The 23,220-nt window shown below is 61.8% G+C and overlaps 6 protein-coding genes across 6 annotated transcripts; 3 read left to right on the top strand and 3 right to left on the bottom strand.

The window, feature by feature from the left end:
- Positions 1 to 6,457: 6,457 nt before the first annotated feature.
- Positions 6,458 to 10,934, top strand: DNTTIP1 (deoxynucleotidyltransferase terminal interacting protein 1). The gene is made up of 13 exons (XM_017822777.1): positions 6,458 to 6,579; positions 6,654 to 6,724; positions 6,867 to 6,963; positions 7,109 to 7,207; positions 7,705 to 7,773; positions 8,108 to 8,164; positions 8,411 to 8,472; positions 8,922 to 8,967; positions 9,422 to 9,480; positions 9,662 to 9,722; positions 10,037 to 10,108; positions 10,372 to 10,427; positions 10,737 to 10,934. Exons 1-13 carry the CDS (start codon positions 6,493 to 6,495, stop codon positions 10,873 to 10,875), a joined length of 975 nt encoding a protein of 324 aa, XP_017678266.1. The 5' UTR covers positions 6,458 to 6,492; the 3' UTR covers positions 10,876 to 10,934.
- A 125-nt stretch (positions 10,935 to 11,059) lies between these two features.
- On the top strand, positions 11,060 to 12,867 carry UBE2C (ubiquitin conjugating enzyme E2 C). The gene is made up of 6 exons (XM_017822778.1): positions 11,060 to 11,677; positions 11,760 to 11,787; positions 11,891 to 11,977; positions 12,135 to 12,339; positions 12,472 to 12,531; positions 12,677 to 12,867. Exons 1-6 carry the CDS (start codon positions 11,577 to 11,579, stop codon positions 12,733 to 12,735), a joined length of 540 nt encoding a protein of 179 aa, XP_017678267.1. The 5' UTR covers positions 11,060 to 11,576; the 3' UTR covers positions 12,736 to 12,867.
- Positions 12,868 to 12,932: 65 nt separating this feature from the next.
- On the bottom strand, positions 12,933 to 14,016 carry LOC108501159 (regulator of G-protein signaling 9-binding protein-like). The gene is made up of 2 exons (XM_017822781.1): positions 13,640 to 14,016; positions 12,933 to 13,528 (listed from the first exon to the last, which is right to left on the bottom strand). Exons 1-2 carry the CDS (start codon positions 13,830 to 13,832, stop codon positions 13,095 to 13,097), a joined length of 627 nt encoding a protein of 208 aa, XP_017678270.1. The 5' UTR covers positions 13,833 to 14,016; the 3' UTR covers positions 12,933 to 13,094.
- A 638-nt stretch (positions 14,017 to 14,654) lies between these two features.
- Positions 14,655 to 16,382, bottom strand: TNNC2 (troponin C2, fast skeletal type). The gene is made up of 6 exons (XM_017822779.1): positions 16,283 to 16,382; positions 15,499 to 15,550; positions 15,260 to 15,403; positions 15,059 to 15,173; positions 14,845 to 14,981; positions 14,655 to 14,766 (listed from the first exon to the last, which is right to left on the bottom strand). Exons 1-6 carry the CDS (start codon positions 16,283 to 16,285, stop codon positions 14,735 to 14,737), a joined length of 483 nt encoding a protein of 160 aa, XP_017678268.1. The 5' UTR covers positions 16,286 to 16,382; the 3' UTR covers positions 14,655 to 14,734.
- Positions 16,383 to 18,273: 1,891 nt separating this feature from the next.
- SNX21 (sorting nexin family member 21) lies at positions 18,274 to 20,269 on the top strand. Its single transcript, XM_017822780.1, is given in 3 exon segments — positions 18,274 to 18,568; positions 18,658 to 18,875; positions 19,178 to 20,269. Coding segments are annotated over 3 exon segments (1,185 nt in total). The 3' UTR covers positions 19,850 to 20,269.
- Positions 20,270 to 20,642: 373 nt separating this feature from the next.
- ACOT8 (acyl-CoA thioesterase 8) lies at positions 20,643 to 22,916 on the bottom strand. Its single transcript, XM_017822571.1, has 6 exons — positions 22,786 to 22,916; positions 22,554 to 22,690; positions 22,136 to 22,361; positions 21,723 to 21,880; positions 21,188 to 21,379; positions 20,643 to 21,009 (listed from the first exon to the last, which is right to left on the bottom strand). Exons 1-6 carry the CDS (start codon positions 22,914 to 22,916, stop codon positions 20,891 to 20,893), a joined length of 963 nt encoding a protein of 320 aa, XP_017678060.1. The 3' UTR covers positions 20,643 to 20,890.
- Between the last annotated feature and the right edge of the window lie 304 nt (positions 22,917 to 23,220).

Raw genomic sequence — 23,220 nt, 5'->3', positions numbered from 1 at the left:
GCTAGGGCTGGCATCTGAGCTGAAGGACCATATCCACGTGGAGTAATATATGGCCATTCCTCCTGACATAATATTACTGTGCACTTCTGAGATCATTCAGTAGTGTCAACTATCTTCTCCCAGTTCTGCAATACCTTGGCTGAGGGCGTCCCCTTCTTTATGCCAGGTACATTTCTCATCTTTCACAAAACCACAAAACTCAAACTCGTAGAAGGCAGGACTTGAACCTGCTCTAGATATTTAACACACTACTCAGTCCTTACTTACACCAGAGCTCCTGGGTGAAATCACCCACTGCCAGGAATTTGAATGTCTGGAGTTTAGAAGGACTGAAATGGGCAAGTGACTGAGTGTCCCATCTGTGCTGCTGAACTGTTAAAGAAACTTTTGACACTAAGCTCTTATGTCCATCAGATACATTTATTGGCACAGATCAATCACAAAATCTGGTAGCCCCAGCTGTGTGCCACAAAAGAGGGACCCAGAACCCCCTGGAAATCCCTGGGCAATGATACCCTTACAACCTAAAATACCCATCCCAGTTATCAGTACCATTTTCATAGCTATTGGAGTTATCAGTTTCACTGCTGTTGGAGTCATCATTGCTATTAGAATTGTCAGCATCATCGTCGCCATCATCACCATCATCACCATCATCATCACTGTCATTGTAACGGTCACTGTTGCCATCATCACTATTTTCATTGCCGTTGGAGTCACCATTTTCATTGCTACTGGAATTGTCACCATCATCACCATCATCACCCTCATCATCACTGTCGTTGTAACGGTCATTGTTGCCATCATCACCATTTTCATTGCTATTGGAATCCCCATCATCGCCATCATCACCACCATCATCACTGTCGTTGTCACTACCATCATTGTCACTGCCATCATCACCACCTTCATCATTGTCCCTGACGTCATCCTCCTCACTGTCATCCTGGTTAGATCCAGGCTTCTCTCCTGCCCCAGGCTCTCCTTCACTCTCTGGCTTCTCCCCCAGCACAGTTTTCTCTCCAGATGCCGGCTGCCCACCAGCCGCTGGCTTCCCTCCAGTGTCCGGCTTTGCTACAACCTCTGGTTTTTCCCTAGTGTCAGTCTTTGCCCCACATGCTGGTTTTTCCCCTGAACTGGGTTGCTTCCCCGTGTCCAGCTTTCCTAGTGCAGGACTTGCAGCAGCTGTTGGCACAGACCCATGCAGGAGCTGGTCCTTACCCACCTGCTCTGCACACAACTCCTGCTTCCCACATGAGACAACCTTGCCAGGCTGTGGATCATGTACCACACTGGCCTCTTCCCCAGGCACATGGCTCTTACCCAGTAGAGCGTTTCTGGGCTCCCCTGGTGGTGGCCACCCGGCTGGAGCTGCTCCATGGAACTCTGGAGGAAGGAGAAAGCAGCAGCGTCAGCCCTGCTGTGCTGCCCTCCCACCCTCTGCTCCCACCCAGCAGCCTGGTTTGCCCCAGCTGTGGCTGCCTTCTCCTCTGTACCTTTTCCTGGTGGTTTTTCAGGGCTCTGCCCAACCATTGCTGCCAGGGCAACTCGGCCCAAGGGCCACGCTGGTGCCTCCCAGCACGTGGCAGAGTTGTGGTGGGACCAGTGCCTGAGGGGCCCTCCTGGGCACCTCTGCCCCGGGGCCAGCACCCACCTGTGCCTCTGGCTGCATCGGGGAGTCAGAGAGAGATGGCACCATGCCACAGCCCACCCTGGCACTGCAGTGAGCCCCACATGCCAGGGCTCATCCCATCCCGCTCCCACACAGCTTCCCTGGCCCTCACAGGTGGCAACCTGGCACCTGCCAGCACCTGCAAAGCACCTCCGGTGCTTTGGTCCCTTCCAACCCAAACTGTTCTGTGATTCTATGAAAATAAGGAAAAATATTCTTAAGCCCCCGAGAGGCCTGGGGTCCCCACCCGCCTGTACTTGCCTGTGATGGGTGCTGCCTGCAGCTGTGCCCACAGGGCAAGGAGCCCCAGCAGGAGGGTGCCTCGTGCCATCCTGCTGCCGAAGTCTATGTCCAGGGCTGTGCCAGGTGGCAATTTAAAGTGCCTCGCAGGCAGCCCGGGTCCAGGAATGGGAGGAGGCAGCTCACAGGTGACTTCAGGAACCTCCCACATTTGGCTGTAATTCTGTTTACTGGAGAGCAACTCCAGCTGCCTCTTTCCACCCACAGCCAAGGCTGGAGCAGGATCCAGAGCTGGCTGCCCGCCGAGTAGGACAGCGCAGGGACTGGAGGAGGGAAGGGGAAACCAGGACTGCACAGAGGCAGATTCTTCACTGCTACTCTCAAGAGGAATCCCCACCACGACCTTGGTCAACAACAGTGGCCCCAATGCCAGGCTCTGCCCCAGTGCTGGGCTCTGCTGCAGGCAGGAGCCCGCCCGGCCCTGCCACCCCAGACAGAACAAGCACAGGGCAAAAGCACCCACCTGGCAGCAGCACCCAGAGCTGCCTCCTTCTACACACAAATGCCCTTCATTCAAGGCTGCTGTCTCACATGTGGGACACTCTTTGCAGATTTTTGCAGGCCCAATATTCAAGGCTTCATTTGAGCACTGGTCTCTGAGCCATCCCATTCCCAAGCAGAGTGCTCCAGCTCTTTCGGTGTCCCTACTGTCAGTCGCCAGGTCTGGGCACCCAAATGAGTGAGCTGAAAATCTCAGCAAGTTAACATTGTCCTCTGGCCCCACAGTCCTTCTGCTTTGTGGCCTCCCCAAGTGCCCCATTATCACAGGGCAGCCCCGTGTGGCCCAGAGTACACAGGACACAGCGAGAGCTCAGTGTGTCCTTCCCCCAGCGCAATCACAGACTCCATAAGGCGCCCTCCAAGCAGCTTTTGGGAACTCTTGAGCATGGATTGCAGGGTTTAGTGTCCACACATGAGCATCCCAGTAATTTACACATGAGCATTCAATAACCACATGAATTCATGTGGGAGCGGGCAGTTACTGCACACACGAACACCAAATTAGTTACTGCCCAAGCAAAGGTCTGCTCCGATTAAATGGTGCTGCACTAAAATGGACCTCTCTGGAGGAAAAAGTCTCAGGATTTCAAGGATGAGAGCTACCCAAGGCAAGGAGAGCACAGGAACCTGCCTTCAACTGCCAGCCAAACTGGTGGCTTCACTGGAGACCCACAGTAAGAGTAAATGAAAATTAAATGCACAGCCACACTGCCTTCCCTTTTCTCTGCATCCGATCTCAGAGTAAAGACTTATTTAGTATATTTGAGAGAGCAGATTCATCTTAATTAAGATTCAATTCTGTGAATGCTAACCTGTTTACACTGTTATTCTCCAGTCACCCAGGAGTGCTAGATGGAATCTGATTTCGCAATTTTTTCCTTCCCTATTTAATTATCTCTTCCTGAGTTACACACAAATCAAAGTGCAATGAATAAGATAGGAGAACTTAAGGACTGGTCTGCCCAGAACACATCAGCACCAAGCACGAATGGGTGAGACTTGCAGGATCAAAAGACAGAGTTTAAATCTGCAACTGTGGGGTGAGTGAAATTAATTGGTTTGAGCTCGATGTTATTTCTATGACTCCAAGCAAGTGCTGGCACTTGACACGAGCACTGGGGAGCCAAAGTCTTGCTAAAAGAGCTTTTCATCAACGCTGTGTCAAGGCGATGGAGGGGCAGCACGAGGGAAAGAGCACAGCTCCACACTGCCAAACCTGTGTGGGAAGAGGGCTCATGGGCAAGAAAAATGCTTTAACTACAGGCCTCCTGCCGTGACTCAAGGCGGATGCAGTTCCTCCGTGAACTGCCCACGTCCACCAGAGTTCCGGTGCCCCACATCTCGTGGCTCCCCGGCGGAACCCGACGGCCCAGTGCTTATCGCGCCTTGCTGTGGCTGTTAATCACTGCCGAGCAGGACGCCCTGCTGACTCCCTTCCACGCACCTGGAAAACCATCTGGAACAACCTGAGGGATCACAGGGCTCCTACCAACCCCGGGACTGCCACAGTGGAGAGATCTGCTGCCGTCCCCATGCTCGCCCAGCAGCTCCTCCTTCCTCTTGGGAACAACAGCGTCATTTTGGCACGTTTCCATTTTAGCAGACCATAATCCTGGATAACGTTTAGGGAACTAATGGAGGAGAGTGTCTGACAAGCAAATGGCTCTGCTGAAATAAATGCCTGAGGACACAGAGGGACAGAGGGGGACTTCTTCAAAGTCAACCTGTAAATCAAATAGGAACTTGGGTAACCTCAGCTGTGAACCAGCCATTCATGTCTGGCAGGCATGCACAGGCTGGCGTGTTTTGTCATGTGCACCTACCACACAGATCCATGGAAAAATCACCATTAAAAATCAGGGACTGGAGGAGACTCCACAAGGCATTTCACCAGTTACAGAATCACAGAATCAACTAGGTTGGAAAAGACCTCTAAGATCGAGTCCAACATAAGACCTAACATCACCTTCTCAACTAGACCATGGCACTAAGTGCCACATCCAGTCTTTTCTTAAACACCTCCAGGGATGAGGACTCCACCACCTCCCTGGGTAGCCCATTTCAATGCCCAGTCGCCCTTTCCATAAGACACATAAGTCAGTAGAATTTGGCCTGGACATGTGTATGTCACATTTAGGTGATCCCTGACAGATGTTGTTCTGACATGCTCTTAAAAAGACATCCCTCTCCCTGCAAAGGTGGCAACTCTTTCATTGAAAATTTGTTCCAGGATTTAAGTCTTCTTGTTAATTGGAAAGATCTGGCCCAAGTCTCACTTGATTCAAACCAATACAATGACAACTTGTCCACTCACAGTGGGTACAGAGCACAGCCACTCTCACAGAACCATTCTCCTCACCTTTCCCTGGGAGTTCCTACAGCCACAGTTATTTTTCTTCTCCTCTGGGCAATGTCCAATTTTTGTTGCTAACAATTTGGAGCAACCAAAATAAGCACGCAAGCAGCCCAGTGCTGCTGATAATGAAGTCATGTAGATGGTGATGGTGACTCTGTCGGCCCCACATCCGCCACTGGATTTGTGTAACAGCCTGAGCTCACCCTGGGCTTGTGCAGCCCCGGCCAAAGCGGCAGGAAGGGGATAAGGCAGGAGCCTTTTGCAGCATGTGAGCCCTGTAAGTCAGCAGCCTTTGCTCCCACAGCCACTCCAGGCTCCCACAGGAGCCCAGTGTGGTCACTGCTGGGCTGACAGCTACAGAGGGAGAGTCACACTGAGGGGACACAGCCACAGGCTGCAGTGACAGGTGCTGAGAGACAACAGCAAAGCAACCCCCGGAGGCACCAGCAGGTAGTGCCAGCACTGGGATCACAGAACCACAGAATCGTTTGGGTTGGAAAAGACCTCTGAGGTCATGGAGTCCAACCTTTGACCAATCGCCTTGTCAAGTAGATCATGGCAACAAGTGCCACGTCCAGTCGCTTCTTGAACAAAAATGAAAAGTGTGTGGGAAGGCCGGTGGGAAGGAGATCCCACTTCCTGCTGTGGCACGGCTCAGGGCTGCCCCACTGGCACAAAGGACAGGCCAGCACCCGGAGATGGCTGCTGGAACACACCTCTGCTCTGCACAGCAAGACCTCGAGCAGCCCTGGCATCCTGCACTCTGGGAAATCCCCTTTGCTTTGTTTATCTCACCAAATCATCTTGGAATGAGGAAAAACATTACCAGCAAAACAGCAAATGCTTTTTAATGCAAATTGATATCCAGCTGACCCAACAGAAACCCAACCAGGACACAAGGTAAGATGATCTAGAAAACAACAGACAAGTTGTTTCCACTATTCTGCACACGTTAAACAAGATGAGGAAATGCTGGTTTGGGGTGTTTGCTCAGAGAAACAGTGAGATGCCAGAAAGATGAGAGGTGAAAAATTACACAAGGAACACAAAGATCATGGAAGGACCAGCATTCACACTCCTGCAGCTGCAAGTATTTGGCTCTCAGGGGCAGGGGCCATGTGTGACCAGTCCACCCTCGACAGGGTGAGTTTAAGGCTTTGGGACTGAGGATTTGGAGCCGACCGTCCATCACCGCACTGATCCGTGAAGCTGCACCTCCTTGGAACGAGGGGTTTCTTTATTGCCGAGCGCTCGGGCACGACCTGGCACCCACGGGCGCGTCCGCGGGGCCGCACAAACCGGGTGCCGAGGCTTAAAACAAGGCGCGAGGAACAAGCAGCGGTGGCGGCACGGAGGGAGGTGCCGAGCACGGGAGGTTGGCACAGACACGGTCCCCCGGGGAGGACCCGGCGGGGACACCCGAAGGGGCTGCGACCCGCGCTCCGGCGGCGCCTCCAGGGCGGGCACCGTGCGCGTCCCCGGGGCTGCCCCTGCCCCGAGCACACGCCGTGTGTCCCCCCGGGCGTGTCCCTGTCCCCGCTCCCGCCCCGGGCTCGGACCGGCCCCGTTGCCGTGGCAGCGGCGTCACATCCGTCGGGGCCCGATGATGTAGGGCGGGATCCCCGCGCATCCGGTCGCTCGCACCGCAGCCGGGAGCGGGGCCATGGGCGCCGCCCGCGATGCGGAGCAGCAGCCGGGGCCGCCGGGCGAGGAGGGCCCGGGCGATGCCGAGGAGCAGCTGGTCAGCACGGTGAGGCGGGGGCCGGGCCGGGCCGGGGGGCGGCGGGGGGCGGCGGGGCCGCGGCTGACGCGTGTGTCCCGCAGAGCCCCTGGAACATCATGATCAAGCACCGGCAGGTGCAGCGGCGCGGGCGGCGCTCCCAGATGACCACCAGGTACGGCGGGAGCGGGATGGGCGGGCAGGGGAGGCTGGAACTGCGGGACTGCGCCGGGCACCGGGCCGGAGGGAGGATCTGGGTTAGACCGGGCCGGGGCAGGGGGGTCCCGCGCCTCCCCGTCTGACCCCTCCACCCGCAGCTTCACGGACCCGAGCGTGTCTATGGACCTGCTGCGCGCTGTGCTGCAGCCCAGCATCAACGAGGAGATCCGGGGCGTCTTCAACAAGTACATGAAGGTGAGTGCAGGGCACAGGTGGGCAGCAGGTGTGTGGGGGCACCCGGGCTGTCACCGAGGCCGTCACGCCAGTCTGTGGGAGCTGGGCCCTGCGCCTGCCCCGACACTGCACAGGCTCTCAGCCTCTCCTGCCTTCTCCTCTCCAGTTTTTCCAGACAGCAGCAATCAACGTGCGTGATAATGTTGGGGAGGAGGTGGACCCGGAGCAGCTCATCCAGGAGACCTGTCGGAGCTGCCTGGAGCAGGTGGGTGCTGGCGAGGGGTTCCTTGGGCACCTGATTGAGCAGAGCAGTCTGGCCAGGATGTGTCCCTCTTAACAGCTTTGCTGTCACTGTGAGGAGACATCCTCAGCCCTTGTGTGGCTGCTGTGCTGGGATTCATTCTCACTGGGAAGAGGGGAGTGGTCAGAGCTGGGCAGCTCGTGCTGCCACTTTTCACTGCTGCTGTCAGAACATGGCACACGGCTGGACCTCCCACAGAGACCAGCCCCCAGCACCCATCAGAGGGTCCTGGTGGTGTGGGGCAGGATGCTTTCCTTTCACATCTTGCTTTTCTGCCAGTTGACCATAGTTATGATGCTCAGATTGTGCTTTTGCATCTGGCCATCTGTGGAAGCATGGCCTGATAGCACTCCAAGAGCAGAGCTGGTGCAGGGCTTTCAGGCAGATACACGGAGATGGGGGTTGCTGGTGGGGCCCTCTCTGAGCCCAGAATCCCTGGAAACTTCTTTCTCTTCTTGCAGGCCAAACTGCTGTTCTCTGACGGCAAAAAGGTGGTTCCCAGGTTGCCCCATGAGCAGGCAGGGACAAAGGTAAACTTTGTGATTGTACCCAGAGGCTTAAATGATTTGTGAGAGCTGGGAGGAGGAGAAGGATTGGAATTCCTTTTGTTCTCTACCTCTTGTCCCCCAACACTGTAGTGCAGAGACAGAGTAGGGGTTGTTGGGCTGGGAGGGAATACAGGGCAAGGAGAACCTCAGGTGCTGCTGCTTATGGTGTGGTGCTGTTCACCAGCATGGGCTGGGATCAGTGTTTAACTGCAAAGGAGAGAGGGTCAGCATTTACCTGGCCTTTGGGATGCAGGGGGCTCCACACAACCAGGAGGGGAGAAGGGCCCTGCTCATCCCGCTGCCCTTCCTCTTCCAGCGTGCCCGACAGATGGATGAGGAGCTGAGCCGTCGAGGGAGCCCCATTCCCAAAAAGGTAAGAGGGTTTTCTGCACAAGGGATTTTGTTTTGGCAAGTCTGGTCCTCCTTCCTGGCCATTCCCACCATATGAGTGCGTGCAGGTGCACAGGCAGCTTTTGTGAGGCCTGAGAGGTGCTTGCTCTGGTGCCAGGGAGCATTTCTGCCCGTGACAAAAGGAGCAGCTTCCCTGGGATGGGGAGGGTCCCCAAGAGGGTTCCCTGAGCCAGCACAGCCGAGTCACAGAAGGGTTTCTTCCATGCAGAGAAAGGGGCGGCCTCCAGGACAGAGCCTGTCGAACGACCGCGGGGTCTCGGGCATGGCAGCGTGAGTACGGGTCCTGAGCTAGAGCCCCTGTTTGGGGAGGGCAGGGGGAACGAGGCTGCCCAAATGGGGGAGGCACAGAAACCCCACGATCTCCTTCCCTCCTGCAGAGAGGCAGTGGGAGTTCTGGGGTCAGGGAGGGGTCTTAGGTTGAGGTGTGTCCCTCCAGAAGGCAAAGATCTTCAAGGAAAAGGTTTTAAGGAGGCCCAAAAGGGTGAAAAGATCCAGATGGACCATTCAGAGTGAGCAGTGAGGCATGGGAGGGGTAGGATCTGAGCAGCTGGGAGAGGAGAGTGTGCATCAAAGCTGAGGGTCCAGAGCTGGGCGCTGCGGGGGAATGCAAGATGTGAACAAGGGTGGATCTGGAAGGGCTGGGGCTCAATCCCTGCTGCTGGTGGTGACTGTGCTGGTTCTGCAGGGCCTCATTCTTACAGCATTTTCCTTCCCCTCAGGTGGAAGCTCAAAGTCTCTGAGCCTGTGAGAAGGGATGGACCAAAGGTATTGGCTGGCCAAGGCTGCTGGGCTCCCCCTCTCCTCCCCTTTGCTCCTCCCTGCAGCTGCAGGAGCACAGGACAACGCAGGCTGTGCTCTGCCCCAATGGGGCCCTGGGGCGGGGGTTGCAGGACGAGGAGCGAAGTGCCCGGAGGCCTTTGTTGGTCTCCCCAGGCACTGTAGCCTGTAGCTGTGCAGTGTGGTGCTGCTGAGGGAGGCCTGGGGAGAGTAGGAGTAGCCAGGAGAATCCCACAAGCGTTTCCCACAAGGGAAACTGCTTAGATCAGCCCAGACAGAATGTTACATCCCTCCCCTGCAGAAGGCTGGAGGTCTGTGGCCAGCTCCTTCCCTCCCAGGCCGGGGGCAGCTCTGAGGTTCCCTGTCAGAGAGCCGAGGCTCACGGAGCGTGGCCGGCACCAGCTTAATTTCTAATGCTGCCCCTTTTCCAATTGCTCTGTAGTGGGATCCATCCCGACTGACTGAAACCACAACCTTTGTGCTGGGATCTCGAGCAAACAAGTAAGGAACGGCCCTGTCGATGGAGGGTGGTGTCTCCAGGCAGGAGCCCGTGACACTCCTCCCGTCACTTCGCTTCTCTGCCTCCAAAGCAGTAGGAAGGGCTTGGGGAGGAGAGGGGTGTCCCCGTGCCACCACAGCCACCCTCCCTTTAGCCCTGACACCCCTCGTGTTCCTCTTGCAGAGCTCTCGGGATGGGAGGAACAAGAGGGCGACTCTACATCAAGCATCCCCACCTCTTTAAGGTCAGATGCCACAGCCAGACAGTTTCCCATGGGAATCGGGGGCGCGTGCTTTGGCTCGTTTGTTCACTCCCTCGCCCTTGCCCTCGTTTGTTATCTCGGATCACATTCCCAAGGTCTTGGCTAGCACACGGAACATGAGCCGACATGGCAGGTTTTGCTGGAGCCAGGGCTGAGGCTGGAGCAGGGCAGGCGGTGCAGAGTCGAGCGCTCCCCCCGCGGGCAGCGCATGGGGGGCACAGGGTCCTGCAGGAGGGGGGGCCTGAGCCGAGGGTCTGTCACCCCTGCTCAGCTCGGTCCTCGCTGCTTTATTGCAGTACGCGGCCGACCCGCAGGATAAGCACTGGCTGGCAGAGCAGCAGCACATGAGGGCCACTGGGGGCAAGATGGTGAGTACGGCCGGGCACAGGGCCCGCCGCAGGGCCAGCACGGGCGGAGGAGCCGCAGCACAGGCAGCTGTGGCAGGAGGTTAGGCAGGGCACGGGGGCACAGCTGCCCCCAGGGTCCGTCCCCTACCCTGTGGGGTTTGGGTGCAGGCTTGGGGGGCAGAGCTGGACCCCACAGGGACAGCGCTGGCCAGGGAAGGGGGGAGTGATCCTGCCTCAGCCGCCCCTCACAGGTGCCCTGAGGTGTCCCCCACCTTGTGCCACAGGCCTACCTCCTCATCGAAGAGGACATTCGGGATTTGGCTGCCAGTGAGGATTACAGGTGAGGACCAAAGCAGAGATGCTGCTGTGCCTGGGGCTCCTTCCCTGGGGGCCCCCACCGTGCCCCCCCTTCACTGCATGGGAGCCCTGTGCTGGATGAATCCTGTTCCATGCCAGCTGGGGGGGCTTGGTGCCAAGGGTTGGGGGGCTTGGTGCTGGCTGGGTGTTCATAGTAGGTTTGGGCACGGTGCTAGTTGTGATCCATAGCAGGTTTGGTGGGTCTGGGCTTGGTACTGGTTGGGGTCCATGGTGGGTTTGGGGTCCGCAGTGGGTGCCGGGGTCCCTCTGTCTCAGCTCCTTCCCTCCCAAGGGACTCGGTGGACCTGCGGCTGGAGGAGCTGAAGCCCTTCATCCCGCCGGCCTGGATGACGGAGAAGATGCAGAAACACATGGAGACGCTTCGTCGCGGAGGGGACGCGCCGCCCCCCGAGGACCCCCCTGAACCCTGAGGCCTCGCCCCCAAAGGACCCGCCCCCGCCCCCCCCCTTCGTTCCCCAATAAAAGCGCTTCGCACCCACCTCGCCGCCTCCTGGGCACCGGGGAGGGGCGTCTGGCCCTTTAAGGGACTCGTGGTCCCGCCCCTTACTGGGCAGCGGCCAATCACAGCGCGGTGCGTCGGAACCCGACGACCAATCAACGGCCGCTGACCGTTACCGTGGGAGCCGCATCCCCGGCGGGCGGTGATTGGGCGGCTCGAACGGGTCTGCGCGCTGATTGGCGGAGGGGCCGCACGGGGACACATTCAAACGGGGCGCGGGAGCGGGCAGGGCCGCGCGGGGCGATCGTGTGGGGGAGCGACTGGGACCGGGACCGAGCCGCTGCTGCACCGGGGTGTCCGGGATCGGGCCGCCACCGCAACCGGAGAGTATCCTGCGCCACCCTAAGGGAGCCCTAAGCACCGTCGCTCCGCACCGGGGAGTTCCGCCAGGAGAGCCCGCACCACCGCGCGATACCGGGAGAGCCCCCGCTGCACCGGGAGAGCCCCCGCTGCACCGGGAGAGCCGCAGCGGGGCCCGAGTTCTGCCCCGAGCGCAGGAAGGAGGAAGCGGGCAGAGCCTGGTGCGGCGCCGCCCGGGAGGGGGAGCCGCGTCCAGCCCGTGACCCACCGACGGCGGAGGCGGGTGCGCCGGTCGGTGCCCCCGGAGCCGCCATGGCCTCGCAGAACGCCGACCCCGCCGCCGTGTCCAGCGCAGCCGCTCGCAAAGCGGCCGAAACGGGGGCCACGCCGGCCCGCGGTGCGGTGGGGAAGAGGTGAGCGGGGACGGGAACCGGGGGCTGCGGCCGGGGGCTGCCCCGCCGGGCCGGCCGGTAACGTGCTCTTCCTCCTCCGCAGGCTGCAGCAGGAGCTGATGGCGCTGATGGTGAGTGGGGTCGCGGGGGGTCCTGGGGCCGAGTCGGAGTTCGGGACTCCCGAGGCGGGAAGGTCTCGGGCTGTCCCGGCCGCCCTGACGTACTGCCCCGCAGATGTCCGGTGACAAAGGCATTTCCGCCTTCCCCGAGTCCGACAACTTGTTCAAGTGGATTGGGACCATTGACGGCGCCGCCGGCACGGTGAGAGGCGGGATCCAGGGCTGGGGGGGCCCTGACCCCGCTCCGCCCTCCTCCCTTCAGCTGAGTGGTCGCAGTCCTCTGCTCCCCCTGTGCCCCTTTTTCCCCCGAGTTTTCCCCCCCCATACCTGACTCCAGCCCCCGTGACTCCCACCCGCAGCCCTACGAGGAGCTGCGGTACAAGCTGTCGCTGGAGTTCCCCAGCGGGTACCCCTACACGGCACCCACCGTGCGGTTCCTGACCCCCTGCTACCACCCCAACGTCGACACCCAGGGCAACATCTGCCTCGACATCCTCAAGGAAAAGTGGTCGGCACTCTACGACGTCCGCACCATCCTGCTCTCCGTCCAGAGCCTGCTGGCAGGTGGGTCCTACAACTGCACTTGCCATGGGGTACTGGCAGAGGGTGTGATGGTGGGGTTGGGGATCCCCCGCTCAGAACAGGGCTCCGAGGTGTCCAAGTCACCCCACCAGCTAACCCAGCCCCTGTTTCCAGAGCCGAACATCGAGAGCCCCCTGAACACACACGCGGCCGAGCTCTGGAAGAACCAAGTCGGTGAGTGCCTGGGGCAGAACCTTCCTGCCTGCTCCCCGTTGGGGTGGGCAGCAGCACAGCCCCCAAGCCTGCTGTGTCCCACTGCCTGTCCAGCCCTGGCAGCTGCCTCAGGACCCTCATCACCATGTCCCCCCTCTCTCCTCAGCCTACAAGAAGTACGTGAGGGAGACGTACAACAAGCAGGCCAAGGGCCAGGAGACCTGACCATCACCACCGCCCCCCACCATACCCTCCTCTGCCCGGTGCCCCCCACATTCTGTATCATAGGCTGTTTTTAAATTAATGTCGCAGTCCGAGCCACGGTTAATGTATAAATAAATGCACGTTTATGACTTCTGCAGGGGGTTCTGCAAGTGTGGGCAAGGAGGGATACTGAACCCCATCAGGGGCTCTATCAACATTTAGGGGGCCTGGAATGGTCCCATTCCCTCTGCAGGGTGGGGGCAGCCCCCAGCAATGCCTGCATGGGCAGGGGGCTGGGGACTGTGGGGGTACATGAGGGCTCCCATACCCTGCTTTGTGACAGGGGGTGCCAGCTTTGCATCCTCTCCTTGGCCTCCCCTTCAGAGCACCCCACAGCAGTGCCCAGTGCAGGGCCCTGCCCAAGCCCCCCTGGCTGCAGTGCCACCTATCCCCACTGGCTGTGTGGTCTCCGTGGCTTCCACCGTCCATGGTGGAATGTTGGCTCCACTCTCCATCTCTGACAATGTGGCCCTCACTTGCTCGATCTCTTCCTCTAAGCCCTGGGCAGCCAGGGGCTGCATGGAAACCACCCCTCGCCGGCCAGGGAGCCCCCAGCCCCCCAGCCCGGTGCGCAGTGGGGCCACGCCACCCTCTTGCATGGAGAAGAGCTGGCAGAGGTAGTGGGCTCTGCGTAGATCCTGCAGGAAGAGCTCCAGAGCGGAGAGGAAGAGCACCCACAGCCGCTCCAGCTCCCGCCGCTCCGGGAGGCTCGCTGGTGCCTGCTTCACCCCTGCCAGCAGCACCCGCCGCAGCCCTGTGGGACATGGGATGCTAAGCCACAGTGGCCCTGGAGCCCCTCTGTGGCCCTGCTGTGGGTCCAGGGGGGCTCTGTGCCTGCTGCCCAGTGCAGCAGCCCCCTCCTTACCGGTGCTGAGCTCACGGGCCTCCGCGCTCCTCCTGCGCCGCTCCTCGCGCAGCCGAGGGCTGTCACCGCTGCCCCCAAGCTGCAGCACCAGCTGCCGGTGTCCAGCTGTGGCCTTGCAGAGGGCAGCCTGTGCTGCTGCACATGTCCCCACTGCCCCCCGTCCACGGCACCCGTCCCTTCTGCCTGGTGCCATTGCTCCCCGTGAGAACAGGGCAGGGTCAGGATTCCCGGGGTGGCCCCTGGCCCTCCTGGGGTCTTAGTTTCCCTGTGCCACAGTGCTGGGCAGAAGGGATGTAACTGGCTTTGAGCTGTGTCCTGCCAGCTGCACTGCTGGTCCCACGGTCCCACCCACACCAGCTGAGGACTGTGTTCCCTTCATCCCACCCCTGCTGTGCTCCACCCCGGTTGGTCCCCAGGGAGCTGTGCTGTCCAGCAGGCTGGCACAGCCTGTCCAGACACAGAGACTCCACTGTCATCTTGACCTCACAGGGAGGGGGCTGCCACTGCCCCTCCACCTTATAGGCCAGTCCTCTGGGTGGGAGACGTGGGTCCCAGTGGGGCAGGTGGTGGTGGCTCCCTAGAACCCCTGTGGTCCCACAGCCCTGCCCTGGAGCAGGACCCTTGGGGCCGGGGCTGTGCTCCCTCACCCGCTGGCGTGTGAACCAGCTGCTCCGAACGGAAACTCTGAGCTCAGCGCTGGCACCTGCCCAAGAGCCCGTGGGAACCACAGCCCTGTGCTGCCCCTCCAGCACAGGGCTGCGATGTGAACTTGCCTGGCATAGGGCACCCGCCAGGCATGTTCCCCTCCCTGGGGAGCAGGGCAGGGGCACAGTGCTGCAGCCCCCTCCCCGTGCACCCCCAGTGAAGTCCTGCACAAGCAATTCAACCTTTCCTCTTTTATTGAGGCTCAAACCAAAGCCACAGGTGACAGATGGGAGGAAAAGCTCAGCCGCCGGCAGTGGGATGAGACCGAGGCCCTGGCACGGAGCAGGGTCTCAGCCAGTGCTGGGGGCCAGGTGCTGCGGAGCTGCTGCTCCCTGGGCAGTGGGGGAGCGGGGCTGGGTGCAGCAGCTGGCCCAAGGAATGTCTGGTCCCTTACTGCACACCCTCCATCATCTTCAGGAACTCTGCAAGAGAGGGGTAGCCTCAGCTCACGGCCCTGCCCTGGTGCACAGCACAGGCATCTGGCCAGGGCTGCTGCTCACCATCAAAGTCGATGCGGCCGTCGTTGTTCTTGTCTGAGTCCTTCATCATGTCCTCTATGTCCTCGTCGGTGACAGGCTCCCCAGTGGCCCTCAGGATCTCACCCAGCTCCTCAATGTCGATGAACCCATCAGCATTCCTGAAGGAGGGTGAGGGTGGGATGTGACCTTGCTCACCCCTGCAGGCAGGACAGGCCACTTCACCCCCACCACTCACCGGTCGAAGATGCGGAAGCAGTTGGCTAACTCCTCCTCAGACTTGCCCTTGGCGTCCTCTTTCATCTGGCGCACCATCATCACCAAGAACTCCTCAAAGTCGATGGTACCGCTGCCTGCGGGGAGGAAGCTGAGCACAGGTCAGGCTGCCCACCCAGTGCCCAGTGCTCACCCCTGTCACCCGCCACCAAGGGCTGCTCACCATCCTCGTCCACCTCCTCGATGATGGCGTCCAACTCTTCTTTGGTGGGGTTCTGGCCCAGCATCCTCATCACTGTCCCCAACTCCTTGGTGCTGATATCTCCACCGCCATCAGCATCAAACATGTCGAAGGCGGCTTTGAACTCTGTGGAGAGGGAGGTCAGGGCCAGACAGTGGGGCAGAGCTGGGCCCCAAGCCATGGCCATGTCTGGCCCCTCTCCCCACTGCCCCTGCACTCACCCGCAATCATCTCCTCGCTGAGGAAGGCGCGGGCTTCTGCCTGCTGGTCCGTCTGCAAGACAAAGGAGAAGGGGTCATCATGGCCACCCACATCAGGCCAGAGACCTCTTGCACAGTGTGGCCTGACAGCACAGGGCTGTGGGGAGAGCCTTTGCCCTGCTGCAGAGCGATGCTGTGCTGGGGCAAGCCACAGCCCTTAGCAATCCCTACAGTTACAGTGCCTCCTGGGCATCCATGAGCATGGGGGGCTGCAGGGAGCCGCCTACCCAGGCCCCCCACCATGTGGGGGGCTCCATGATGCAGGGGCCATGGAGCAGCCTTGGCATCCTAGGCATGCAACGCTATTTTTGGAATCTCCTCAGCTCCCCTTGTAGGGATCATTGGAGCTGGAGCCGTGGCACCTGTCAGCCCCGATCGAGTTTCTGCTGGAGGCGCAGGCTGGCCGTGGAGCCGGCGGTGACACCGTGTCGTATGACCCAGCGCTCGGCTTTCAGCCACCCCCTGCCACTGCCACCTCTGCACGGCCCCGAGCTCCGGACAAGGCTGAGTCCCCAGGAACACGGTGCCCCCCAGGCATGTCCTGGGGGGACCTTGCATCTCCCCAACGCTTTCCTGCCCTCACCGCCACGGTCAGCCCAGCCCTGGGGACTCTCTCCCCGCTGCCCTCCACGGAGGCACCTCCGCAGCCCAGATCCCCTGGAGCATGCAGTGCCTGGTGCCTCCTGCCCGATCAGGTCTCATCCTGGCATGCAGCACAAGGCACACAACACACAGGGGCTCTTACCATTGTGGGAATTTACTGTGCTTCCCAGCCCCAGAGAATCACCAGCTCCTGCAGCAGGAACTCCCAGAAGCACCGTGGTACCCCTGGCACCCCAATTTGTAGCGTCTGCTCTGTGGGCTGTGCCCCTAGCTGCTGCCCCTCAGCCCCCACAGCCTATCAGCACCCTGGCAGCACCCGTCCCCGCTCACTGGCAACTGGTGCCTTTACCTAATTTAGCCAAAGCTTTATTGGCCAAGGGCTGGGATTAACGTAGGGCTGAGGCTGGGATGGAAATTCAAGCCCTCCAGGAGGGACACTGGAGCTATGGCAGGAGGGTGGCTCTGCCCACCCCCATAGCACCTCCCTACCAGGGAAACTCAGCAATGAGGGGGTTAAAAATAGCCCTGGATCTGTCAGCATCACCCAGGCAAGGGGGTCAGGGTCCCCCCTGCACCCGGGGGGCACAGAACATTGCCCACTGTCCCCCAGACCTGCAGCCCTGCCTGGGACAGGCTCTCAGCATGAACCTGGGCTTCCCTGGAGCAGTGTCCCTTCCCTGCACTCCCATTTTCTGCTCTGGGGGCCCAAGGTAGAGCTATGCTGCAGCCCCCTGCCCTCGGTGAGAAAAGGGTCCCCAGTGGGACCTGGGGCACAAAGTCCCTGGAGGGTTTTGGAAAATAAGCCCTGCAGTTTAGAGTCCCCAACACCATTGGCACCTGGGTCCGGAAAAGGCTCTGTCTTTCCATGCTTCAGGGGAGTGGAAATTATGCCCGGTGCCTCTTGGAAGGCTCAGCCCTCACACCTGCAGTCCGTGCCAGCCACTGCTGCCAGGGGCTGGTGGCTCTGGGAAAGCACTGGCCAAGTGGCCCGTGCCCTGTGGTGCTCGGGGCCTCAGGGATGCAGTGGGGTCAGGTTGATGGATCCCTGTCCCATAAGCTCCCAGTGACAGGGACACACAGGGGTTCTCTGGCTCGTGGTTTTGCCAGGAGCCTCATTTCCCAGGTGAGACCTGGGGACTGCACAAGCCCAGCCCTGTATGCACTGCACCCTGCCCAGGGGAGGGCAGGGGTCTCCTCTGACCGGTGGGGTGCAGGGTGCTGGAGCAGTGTGCAACGGGCAAGCAGGGCAGAGCGATGGCAGCAGCTGGGCTGCTTCCTCGATATTAATAGACATTCCCAAGGAAGTGGTGAGGAGTGAGCGGGTAGGCACTAAAAAAGGCCAGGCGAGTGCCGAGGGTGAAGCCTGGTCACAGGGCGCGTGGCGAGGCTACCTGGGGCCAGGGCAGCGGGTGCCAGGGTGGCCCGGGGGACATCCCTCTGGGCTGCAGCCCAGTGGAATCGGGAGCCTGCATCTGGGGTACCAGGATACACGGGTGTCGGGGTACCAGGATGTCAGGATACTGGGGTGCCAGGCTATTGGGGTACCAGGGTATGGGGTATCAAGACCCTGGGGCCCCACAGTGCTGGGCACCTCAGTGCGGGCTCCTGTGGCCCCAGGGTGGGTACCAGGGGCTCGGTCCGACCAGGACATCTCGGACAGGGGACAGCGGCAGCAGCCGGTGCGGCAGCGGGCAGGGGCTGCGGGCAGCGCCGGGCTGAGCCCTGACTCTGACCCGATCGTGCCGGGAGATGCCGGAGTGGCCTATCCCGATCCCGATCGTGCCGAACGGTGCCGGGAGGAGCCGACCCCGATCCCGATCCCGCCGGGTGGTGCCGCAGGGGCCGATCCCGATCCCGACCGTGCCGGGCGGTGCCGGCTCCGCCGCCCCGATCCGGGTTCCCGGCGGAGGCGGAGCCGCGCAGGGAGGATCCCGGGACGAGCCGTGGCGGAGCGGCCATCGCTCGGCACCGCCTGGCTCGGCCCGGTCCGGCCCGGGGCAGCGCGAGCGGAGCGGTGCGGGGGCAGCAGCGGGGGGTGCCCCGGGGCCGGGCTGTCCCCGCGCGGGGCCGTGCCGCGGTGGGCAGCCCCCGGTCCCCCCGTGTCGGGGAGCCGGCCCGGACCCCCGGGCAGCGATGGCCGCTCGCATCCTGCACCGGCTGCGGCACGCGCTGGCCGGAGAGGGCGGCCGGGAGGAGCCGGCGGGAGGCGGCGGCGAGACTGAGGACTGCCCGGAGAGCTCGGAGCTGGAGGACGACACTGAGGGGCTGTCGACGCGCCTAAGCGGCACCCTGAGCTTCACCAGCCACGAGGACGAGGAGGAGGACGAGGAGGAGGAGGAGGAGGACGGAGCTAGCGAGGAGCTGGAGGAGCCGCCGCAGGCGCAGGGAGCGGCAGCAGGCACAGAGGACGGAGGCAAGTGCTGGGGCGGTGAGCTGGGGGGACTGGGGTGACCCCGCTCCCCAGGGCAGGAGCACCCCGGGGGGATCCGTGCGATGGTGGGGTCCGGCAGCCTGGAGGTGTCGGGGGGCTGGCAGAGCCCTGTCCCTGCACTGGGCAATGACACCCCTCTCCCGGCACAGAGTGGGGCCCCGCGGCGGAGCGCCCCGGCGGCAGCCTGCTGACCCGGCAGCTGCAGGAGCTGTGGCGGAGGTCGCGGGGCAGCCTGGTACCGCAGCGGCTGCTCTTCGAGGTCACCAGCGCCAGCGTGGTCAGCGAGCGCTCCTCCAAGTACGTGGTGAGTGAGCCCGGCATGGCTGGGCAGGCACAGGCTGGGTGTGGGTTTGGCTCTCCTCCGGGCCAGGGGTCCCATGGGGCTGGCGCTTATTTCTCTCTCTTTCCCCTTGCTGCTTGGATGGTGTTGGCGGCTCAGATGAGCCTCAGGTAACTATCTCTGGTGGGTGCTGTGGCTGTGGCAGCCCAGCCCACTCCCTCCTGCCCGGGCAAACCCCCCCAGCCCTTCTGTGGCCACACACCCGGCTCTGCCAGCCCCAGGAGCAGCGTGCCTGTGACACTGCCTGACACCCGGCTCCCCCACAGCTCTACACCATCTACCTGATCCGCACCGGCCAGTTTGACAAGGCCCCCGCCACCATCGCCCGGCGCTACTCAGACTTCGAGCAGCTGAACCGCCGCCTGCGCTGCCGCTTCGGCTGTGACATGGCCGGCGTTGCCTTCCCCAGGAAGAGGCTGCGCCGAAACTTCACCGCCGAGACCATTGCCAAGCGGAGCCGAGCCTTCGAGCAGTTCCTGTCCCATTTGCACTCCATCGACGAGATCCGCCGTTCCCCTGAGTTCCTCGAGTTCTTCTTCCTGCCGGACCTGCGGGCCGCGCAGCGCCTCACCTGCACCGGCATGTACCGCGAGGCCCTGGCCACCTGGGCCAACGCCTACCGGCTGCAGGACCGGCTGGGGGTCTGCAGCTCCGGCCGCTTCCTCCTGACGTTGGCCGGGCTGGCCGTGTGCCACCAGGAGCTGGATCAGCTCGGCGAGGCCCACAGCTGCTGTGAGCAGGCGCTGCAGCTGCTGGAGGCCCAGGGCAGCCACCCGCTGCTGGGGCCCTTCCTGCAGGCCCACATCCACCTGGCCTGGAAGGTGGGCAAGGACAAGCGGCGCTCGGAGGCCCGGCTGCAGGACCTGCGTGAGGCTGGGCTGCCCCTGCAGCAGCAGCCCTCCCTGAAGGAGTGCCTGATCAAGGAGCCTCTGGAGTGAAGCAGCCCGTGCCTCCATGGACAGGAGGGCAGGGGCTGCAAGGGACTCGCACCCATGGTGGCAGGGAGCAGGGCGCTGCCGTGAGTGGGGATGTGGCAGGGGGGCAGTGCCACACTCCCATGGCAGCATGGCCCGTGCCTGGAGCTGCCTCCTAAATGCACTTTCTCTGTGGTTAGTCTGTCCGGTGGGACTGGGGGCTCACAGGGGTTCACGGAGGTCCACTGCCCACAGTGACGTTGCTGGAGCCACTCCCCCTCTGTGGGGGATCCTGGAGTGGCTGGGACTTTAGCTGGGACATACTGGCACCGCACAAGGGAACGGGAAGGCTTCTGGCAGGGTTTGGGGCTCTTGCCGGGAACTTCCCATAAAACTTATATAATAAAAAGGACTTTATTAAATAAAGTCTTGGCAGGAAGAAGACCAAAGTGCTTGCTGTGTCTGTTCCACCCCATATCCCTAGGGCATCATCAGTGGGAGGCCTCAAGCCTCCACATGGAGGTGGGAGCTGCCTCATCCCATTTCCCTGGCTCCCAGCTGGGCCCAAGCCTGAGCCCAGCCCTAGGGAGGAGCCCAAGGGCAAGCAGAACCAGCAACTGAGGCACCAGGGCACACGAGCAGGGCAGGAGAAGCGAGAAAGGGAAGCAACGTGTGCCACAGCAGCACACGTGGCGCAGGTTCCCCTCCTGTGACTCAGCTTGCGGCGGGGGCAGAGCTGGTCCCCCATTACCCCACTGCTGCCTGCCCTTGGGCAAGCACAGTCACAGATCCAAGGGGACAAACTCTAGGGACAGAGTCCAGCTCTTCACCCAACGGCTTTATTTTAAGGTGGCTGATGGCAGCATGAGGTTACACACTGTGCAGCAGCCAGTTGGTCACACTGATGCTCTGTGGGTCACCGTCCGTCGCAGACACCTCTGGCACTTGGACTCCACACTGGGCTGGATCCAGCCCAGTCTCCTTCCTGCTGCTGTCCAGGTCCTGTCTTGATCCCAGGGTCCTTCGCTTGGTACGCTTGAGCCCCAGCTTGTGGGGGCTCCTCAGCTAGAGCTTGCTCTGGTTTGGTCTCTGTTCCACCCTGATGACTCCTTCTTGCGCACAGGTGACAGCCAGGACCCCGTCCCTGCGCCACAGCCGTCCCTGCACCAGGCCCCGGCACCCGCCTGCACAGAGGAGCTGTCAGAGTGCAGCCACCACCCCCAGGATGGGTAGGGTAGGAGAAGTGAGAAGGGGAAGCAACGTGTGCCAGAGTAGCGCCTTCCCCTCCCGCATCCCAGCCTGCTGCAGGGAGAGGCTGGCCCTTGGCCTTGTGGATCCCCAGGGGACACAGCAAGGACTCACCAGCCCAGGGGCTCTCGCACTCATAGAGCATCCAGTGGTCAGCTCGGAAGGGCGCGTGGAACCACATGGAATGGTCAAGGGACACCATGAACTTGATGTGGTACTGCCGGTGCGGGAGCAGGGCCGTGCCCAGGAAAGCGTAGTCGGAGATGTAGGCGGCCACACAGCAGTGCACCTTCATGTCTGTCTCCCCTGCAGAGCAACCAGCACTGCCCGTCCCGTGGGTGCCCATGGGACACATCTGGGGCACAGAGCTCCACTGCCCCAGGGACAGCTGCTGGCCAAGCACAGCTGAGATTCTTCCAGACCAGCTCCCCTTGCCCCCCAGCACAGCTCAGGGCATCACCTCACGCTCCTCACCCACACCTGCATTGCAGCCTTGAAATGCCCATGCTTCCCCACAGGCTGGGGCACAGGCAGCTCCCAAATCACAGTCCTCCCAGCCCATTCTGTCGTAACAGTGCTCCACAGTGTGAGGTGGAGTCTGAGCCCTCGGCCCAGGAGGCACTTGGGCCACCTTCCCAGCAGGACCCACCTATGTAGCCTCGTGCTCGCACCCAGAAGAGCTGCTTTGGCTCCTGTGGCTCTGAGCTGAATATATCTGGTGGGTTTACGGGTTTAATATCAATCGGCACATCTTCGGCTTGGATCTTGTTGAGATGTTTCCTGTATCTCTCAGCCAGGTTAGGATTCCTGCAGCCCAGCATGGAGAAACGAGGTTAATGCCAGGCAGGCAGAGGCATGTCCTGCTAGCAGCAGCTCCAGCCCACAGACCCAGGGGCACATAGAGAGAGGAGGGGCACGGCTCCTGTCCTGTCCTGCCCCTCTGCTCCCCTCCCAGGCATGTTTGGAAACTCCTCAGGCAGCCACCACAATCCTCCTCCGCACCTCCCTCTGTACCAGCCGCAAAGAAGGGCATCCCCAACATCCCCGTTCCTCCCCACTCACTGCAGGAACTTCTGGATGAGCTCCTCCTGTGTCAGCAGCTCTTCGGGGAGCGGCACGGTGGGCATGGTGAACTGGTGCTGCACTGGGCTCCCCTGGGAGAGCTGGAAGGAGGCCTGGCAGGTGAAGATCGGCTTTCCGTGCTGGATGGCCTTTACGGAGCGAACGGAGAAGCTCTTCCCTGTACGAGTCCTCTCCACCTCGTACAGCACCGGCACCTTGGGGTCCCCTGGGACAGCACAGCGACATTCTGCCGCCGGGCCACGGAAGGGACCTGCCCCGCAGGGGCCGAGCCCGGCGGTGCCACCCGCACCCTCCCTGCCGGGATGTGGCCGGGATGGGGCGCCTGCTCACCCTGCGGGCTCCCCCAGCCTCCGGACCACCGCCCGGCCCCGGCGCGCCCCGAGCCGCGGATCCGCACCTGCCCGCACGAAGTAGCAGTGCAGCGAGTGCACCTGCTCGTCGCGGCTCACGGCGCGGGCGGCCGCCACCAGCGCCTGCCCCACGATCTGCCCGCCGAAGAGGCGCTGCGTGGCGGGCACCCAGTGGTGCCGGCCCCTGCGGGGAGAAGGCGGTGGCGGCGGTGAGCGGCGGCGGCAGCGTGTGGAGAGGCCGCCCCGGTCCCGCCGGCCCGGCGCCCCCGCGCAGCGCACCTGAAGAGGTCGACCTCCAGCCGCTCCAAGTTCAGCACGCTGGTGATCAGAACGCTGCGCAGGTCCCCGGGAGGCGGCGGCGGCCGCCCCGGCCCCGCGCCGGCCCCGCCGGTGCCGCCCGGAGCCTCCATCGCCCCCGAGACCGGCGGCCCCGACGGCGGCAACTTCCGCCCGCCCACGCGGCGCGCACCGCCAGATGATTGGATGGCAGAGCTGTCAGTCAGAGGGCGGGGCAGGATGCTCTGTGCTGGTTGGCTCGCCTCCTGTCAATCCGGAAAGAACGGCGCTGAATGGCCACGATCAGGGCGTGGGCGGTGCCCCAGGGTTTAACGGCGGCGGATGGGAGGGGCGGGGCCGGTCCCGGGAACGCGGAGGGACCGAGGGGGTCCCGCCGCGGAATTGGGCGCCCGGTTCCGCTGCTTCCGAGACTTCAGG

The sequence above is a fragment of the Lepidothrix coronata genome, unplaced genomic scaffold (genome assembly GCF_001604755.1).
Source record: "Lepidothrix coronata isolate B3197 unplaced genomic scaffold, Lepidothrix_coronata-1.0 Scaffold99, whole genome shotgun sequence".
NCBI classification, from domain to species: domain Eukaryota; kingdom Metazoa; phylum Chordata; class Aves; order Passeriformes; family Pipridae; genus Lepidothrix; species Lepidothrix coronata.
Note: the sequence above shows the minus strand (reverse complement) of the source record. Positions and strands in the feature narration are given on the sequence as shown.

What these genes read in the sequence shown, in the direction of transcription:
- DNTTIP1 (XM_017822777.1), top strand. Translation starts at nt 6,493, where the DNA reads ATGGGCGCCGCCCGCGATGCGGAGCAGCAGCCGGGGCCGCCGGGCGAG. An exon ending in GTCGGAGCTGCCTGGAGCAG is followed by an intron (nt 7,208 to 7,704) that starts GTGGGTGCTGGC and finishes CTCTTCTTGCAG; the next exon opens with GCCAAACTGCTGTTCTCTGA. An exon ending in TGAGAAGGGATGGACCAAAG is followed by an intron (nt 8,968 to 9,421) that starts GTATTGGCTGGC and finishes ATTGCTCTGTAG; the next exon opens with TGGGATCCATCCCGACTGAC.
- UBE2C (XM_017822778.1), top strand. Translation starts at nt 11,577, where the DNA reads ATGGCCTCGCAGAACGCCGACCCCGCCGCCGTGTCCAGCGCAGCCGCT. An exon ending in AGGAGCTGATGGCGCTGATG is followed by an intron (nt 11,788 to 11,890) that starts GTGAGTGGGGTC and finishes ACTGCCCCGCAG; the next exon opens with ATGTCCGGTGACAAAGGCAT. An exon ending in GCTCTGGAAGAACCAAGTCG is followed by an intron (nt 12,532 to 12,676) that starts GTGAGTGCCTGG and finishes CTCTCTCCTCAG; the next exon opens with CCTACAAGAAGTACGTGAGG.
- LOC108501159 (XM_017822781.1), bottom strand. Translation starts at nt 13,832, where the DNA reads ATGGCACCAGGCAGAAGGGACGGGTGCCGTGGACGGGGGGCAGTGGGG. An exon ending in GGCCCGTGAGCTCAGCACCG is followed by an intron (nt 13,529 to 13,639) that starts GTAAGGAGGGGG and finishes CATGTCCCACAG; the next exon opens with GGCTGCGGCGGGTGCTGCTG.
- TNNC2 (XM_017822779.1), bottom strand. An exon ending in CGAGGAGGTGGACGAGGATG is followed by an intron (nt 15,174 to 15,259) that starts GTGAGCAGCCCT and finishes TCCTCCCCGCAG; the next exon opens with GCAGCGGTACCATCGACTTT. An exon ending in TGCTTCCGCATCTTCGACCG is followed by an intron (nt 14,982 to 15,058) that starts GTGAGTGGTGGG and finishes ACCCTCCTTCAG; the next exon opens with GAATGCTGATGGGTTCATCG.
- ACOT8 (XM_017822571.1), bottom strand. Translation starts at nt 22,916, where the DNA reads ATGGAGGCTCCGGGCGGCACCGGCGGGGCCGGCGCGGGGCCGGGGCGG. An exon ending in CTCATCCAGAAGTTCCTGCA is followed by an intron (nt 21,881 to 22,135) that starts GTGAGTGGGGAG and finishes GCTGGGCTGCAG; the next exon opens with GAATCCTAACCTGGCTGAGA. An exon ending in GTGCGAGAGCCCCTGGGCTG is followed by an intron (nt 21,010 to 21,187) that starts GTGAGTCCTTGC and finishes TCCTCTGTGCAG; the next exon opens with GCGGGTGCCGGGGCCTGGTG.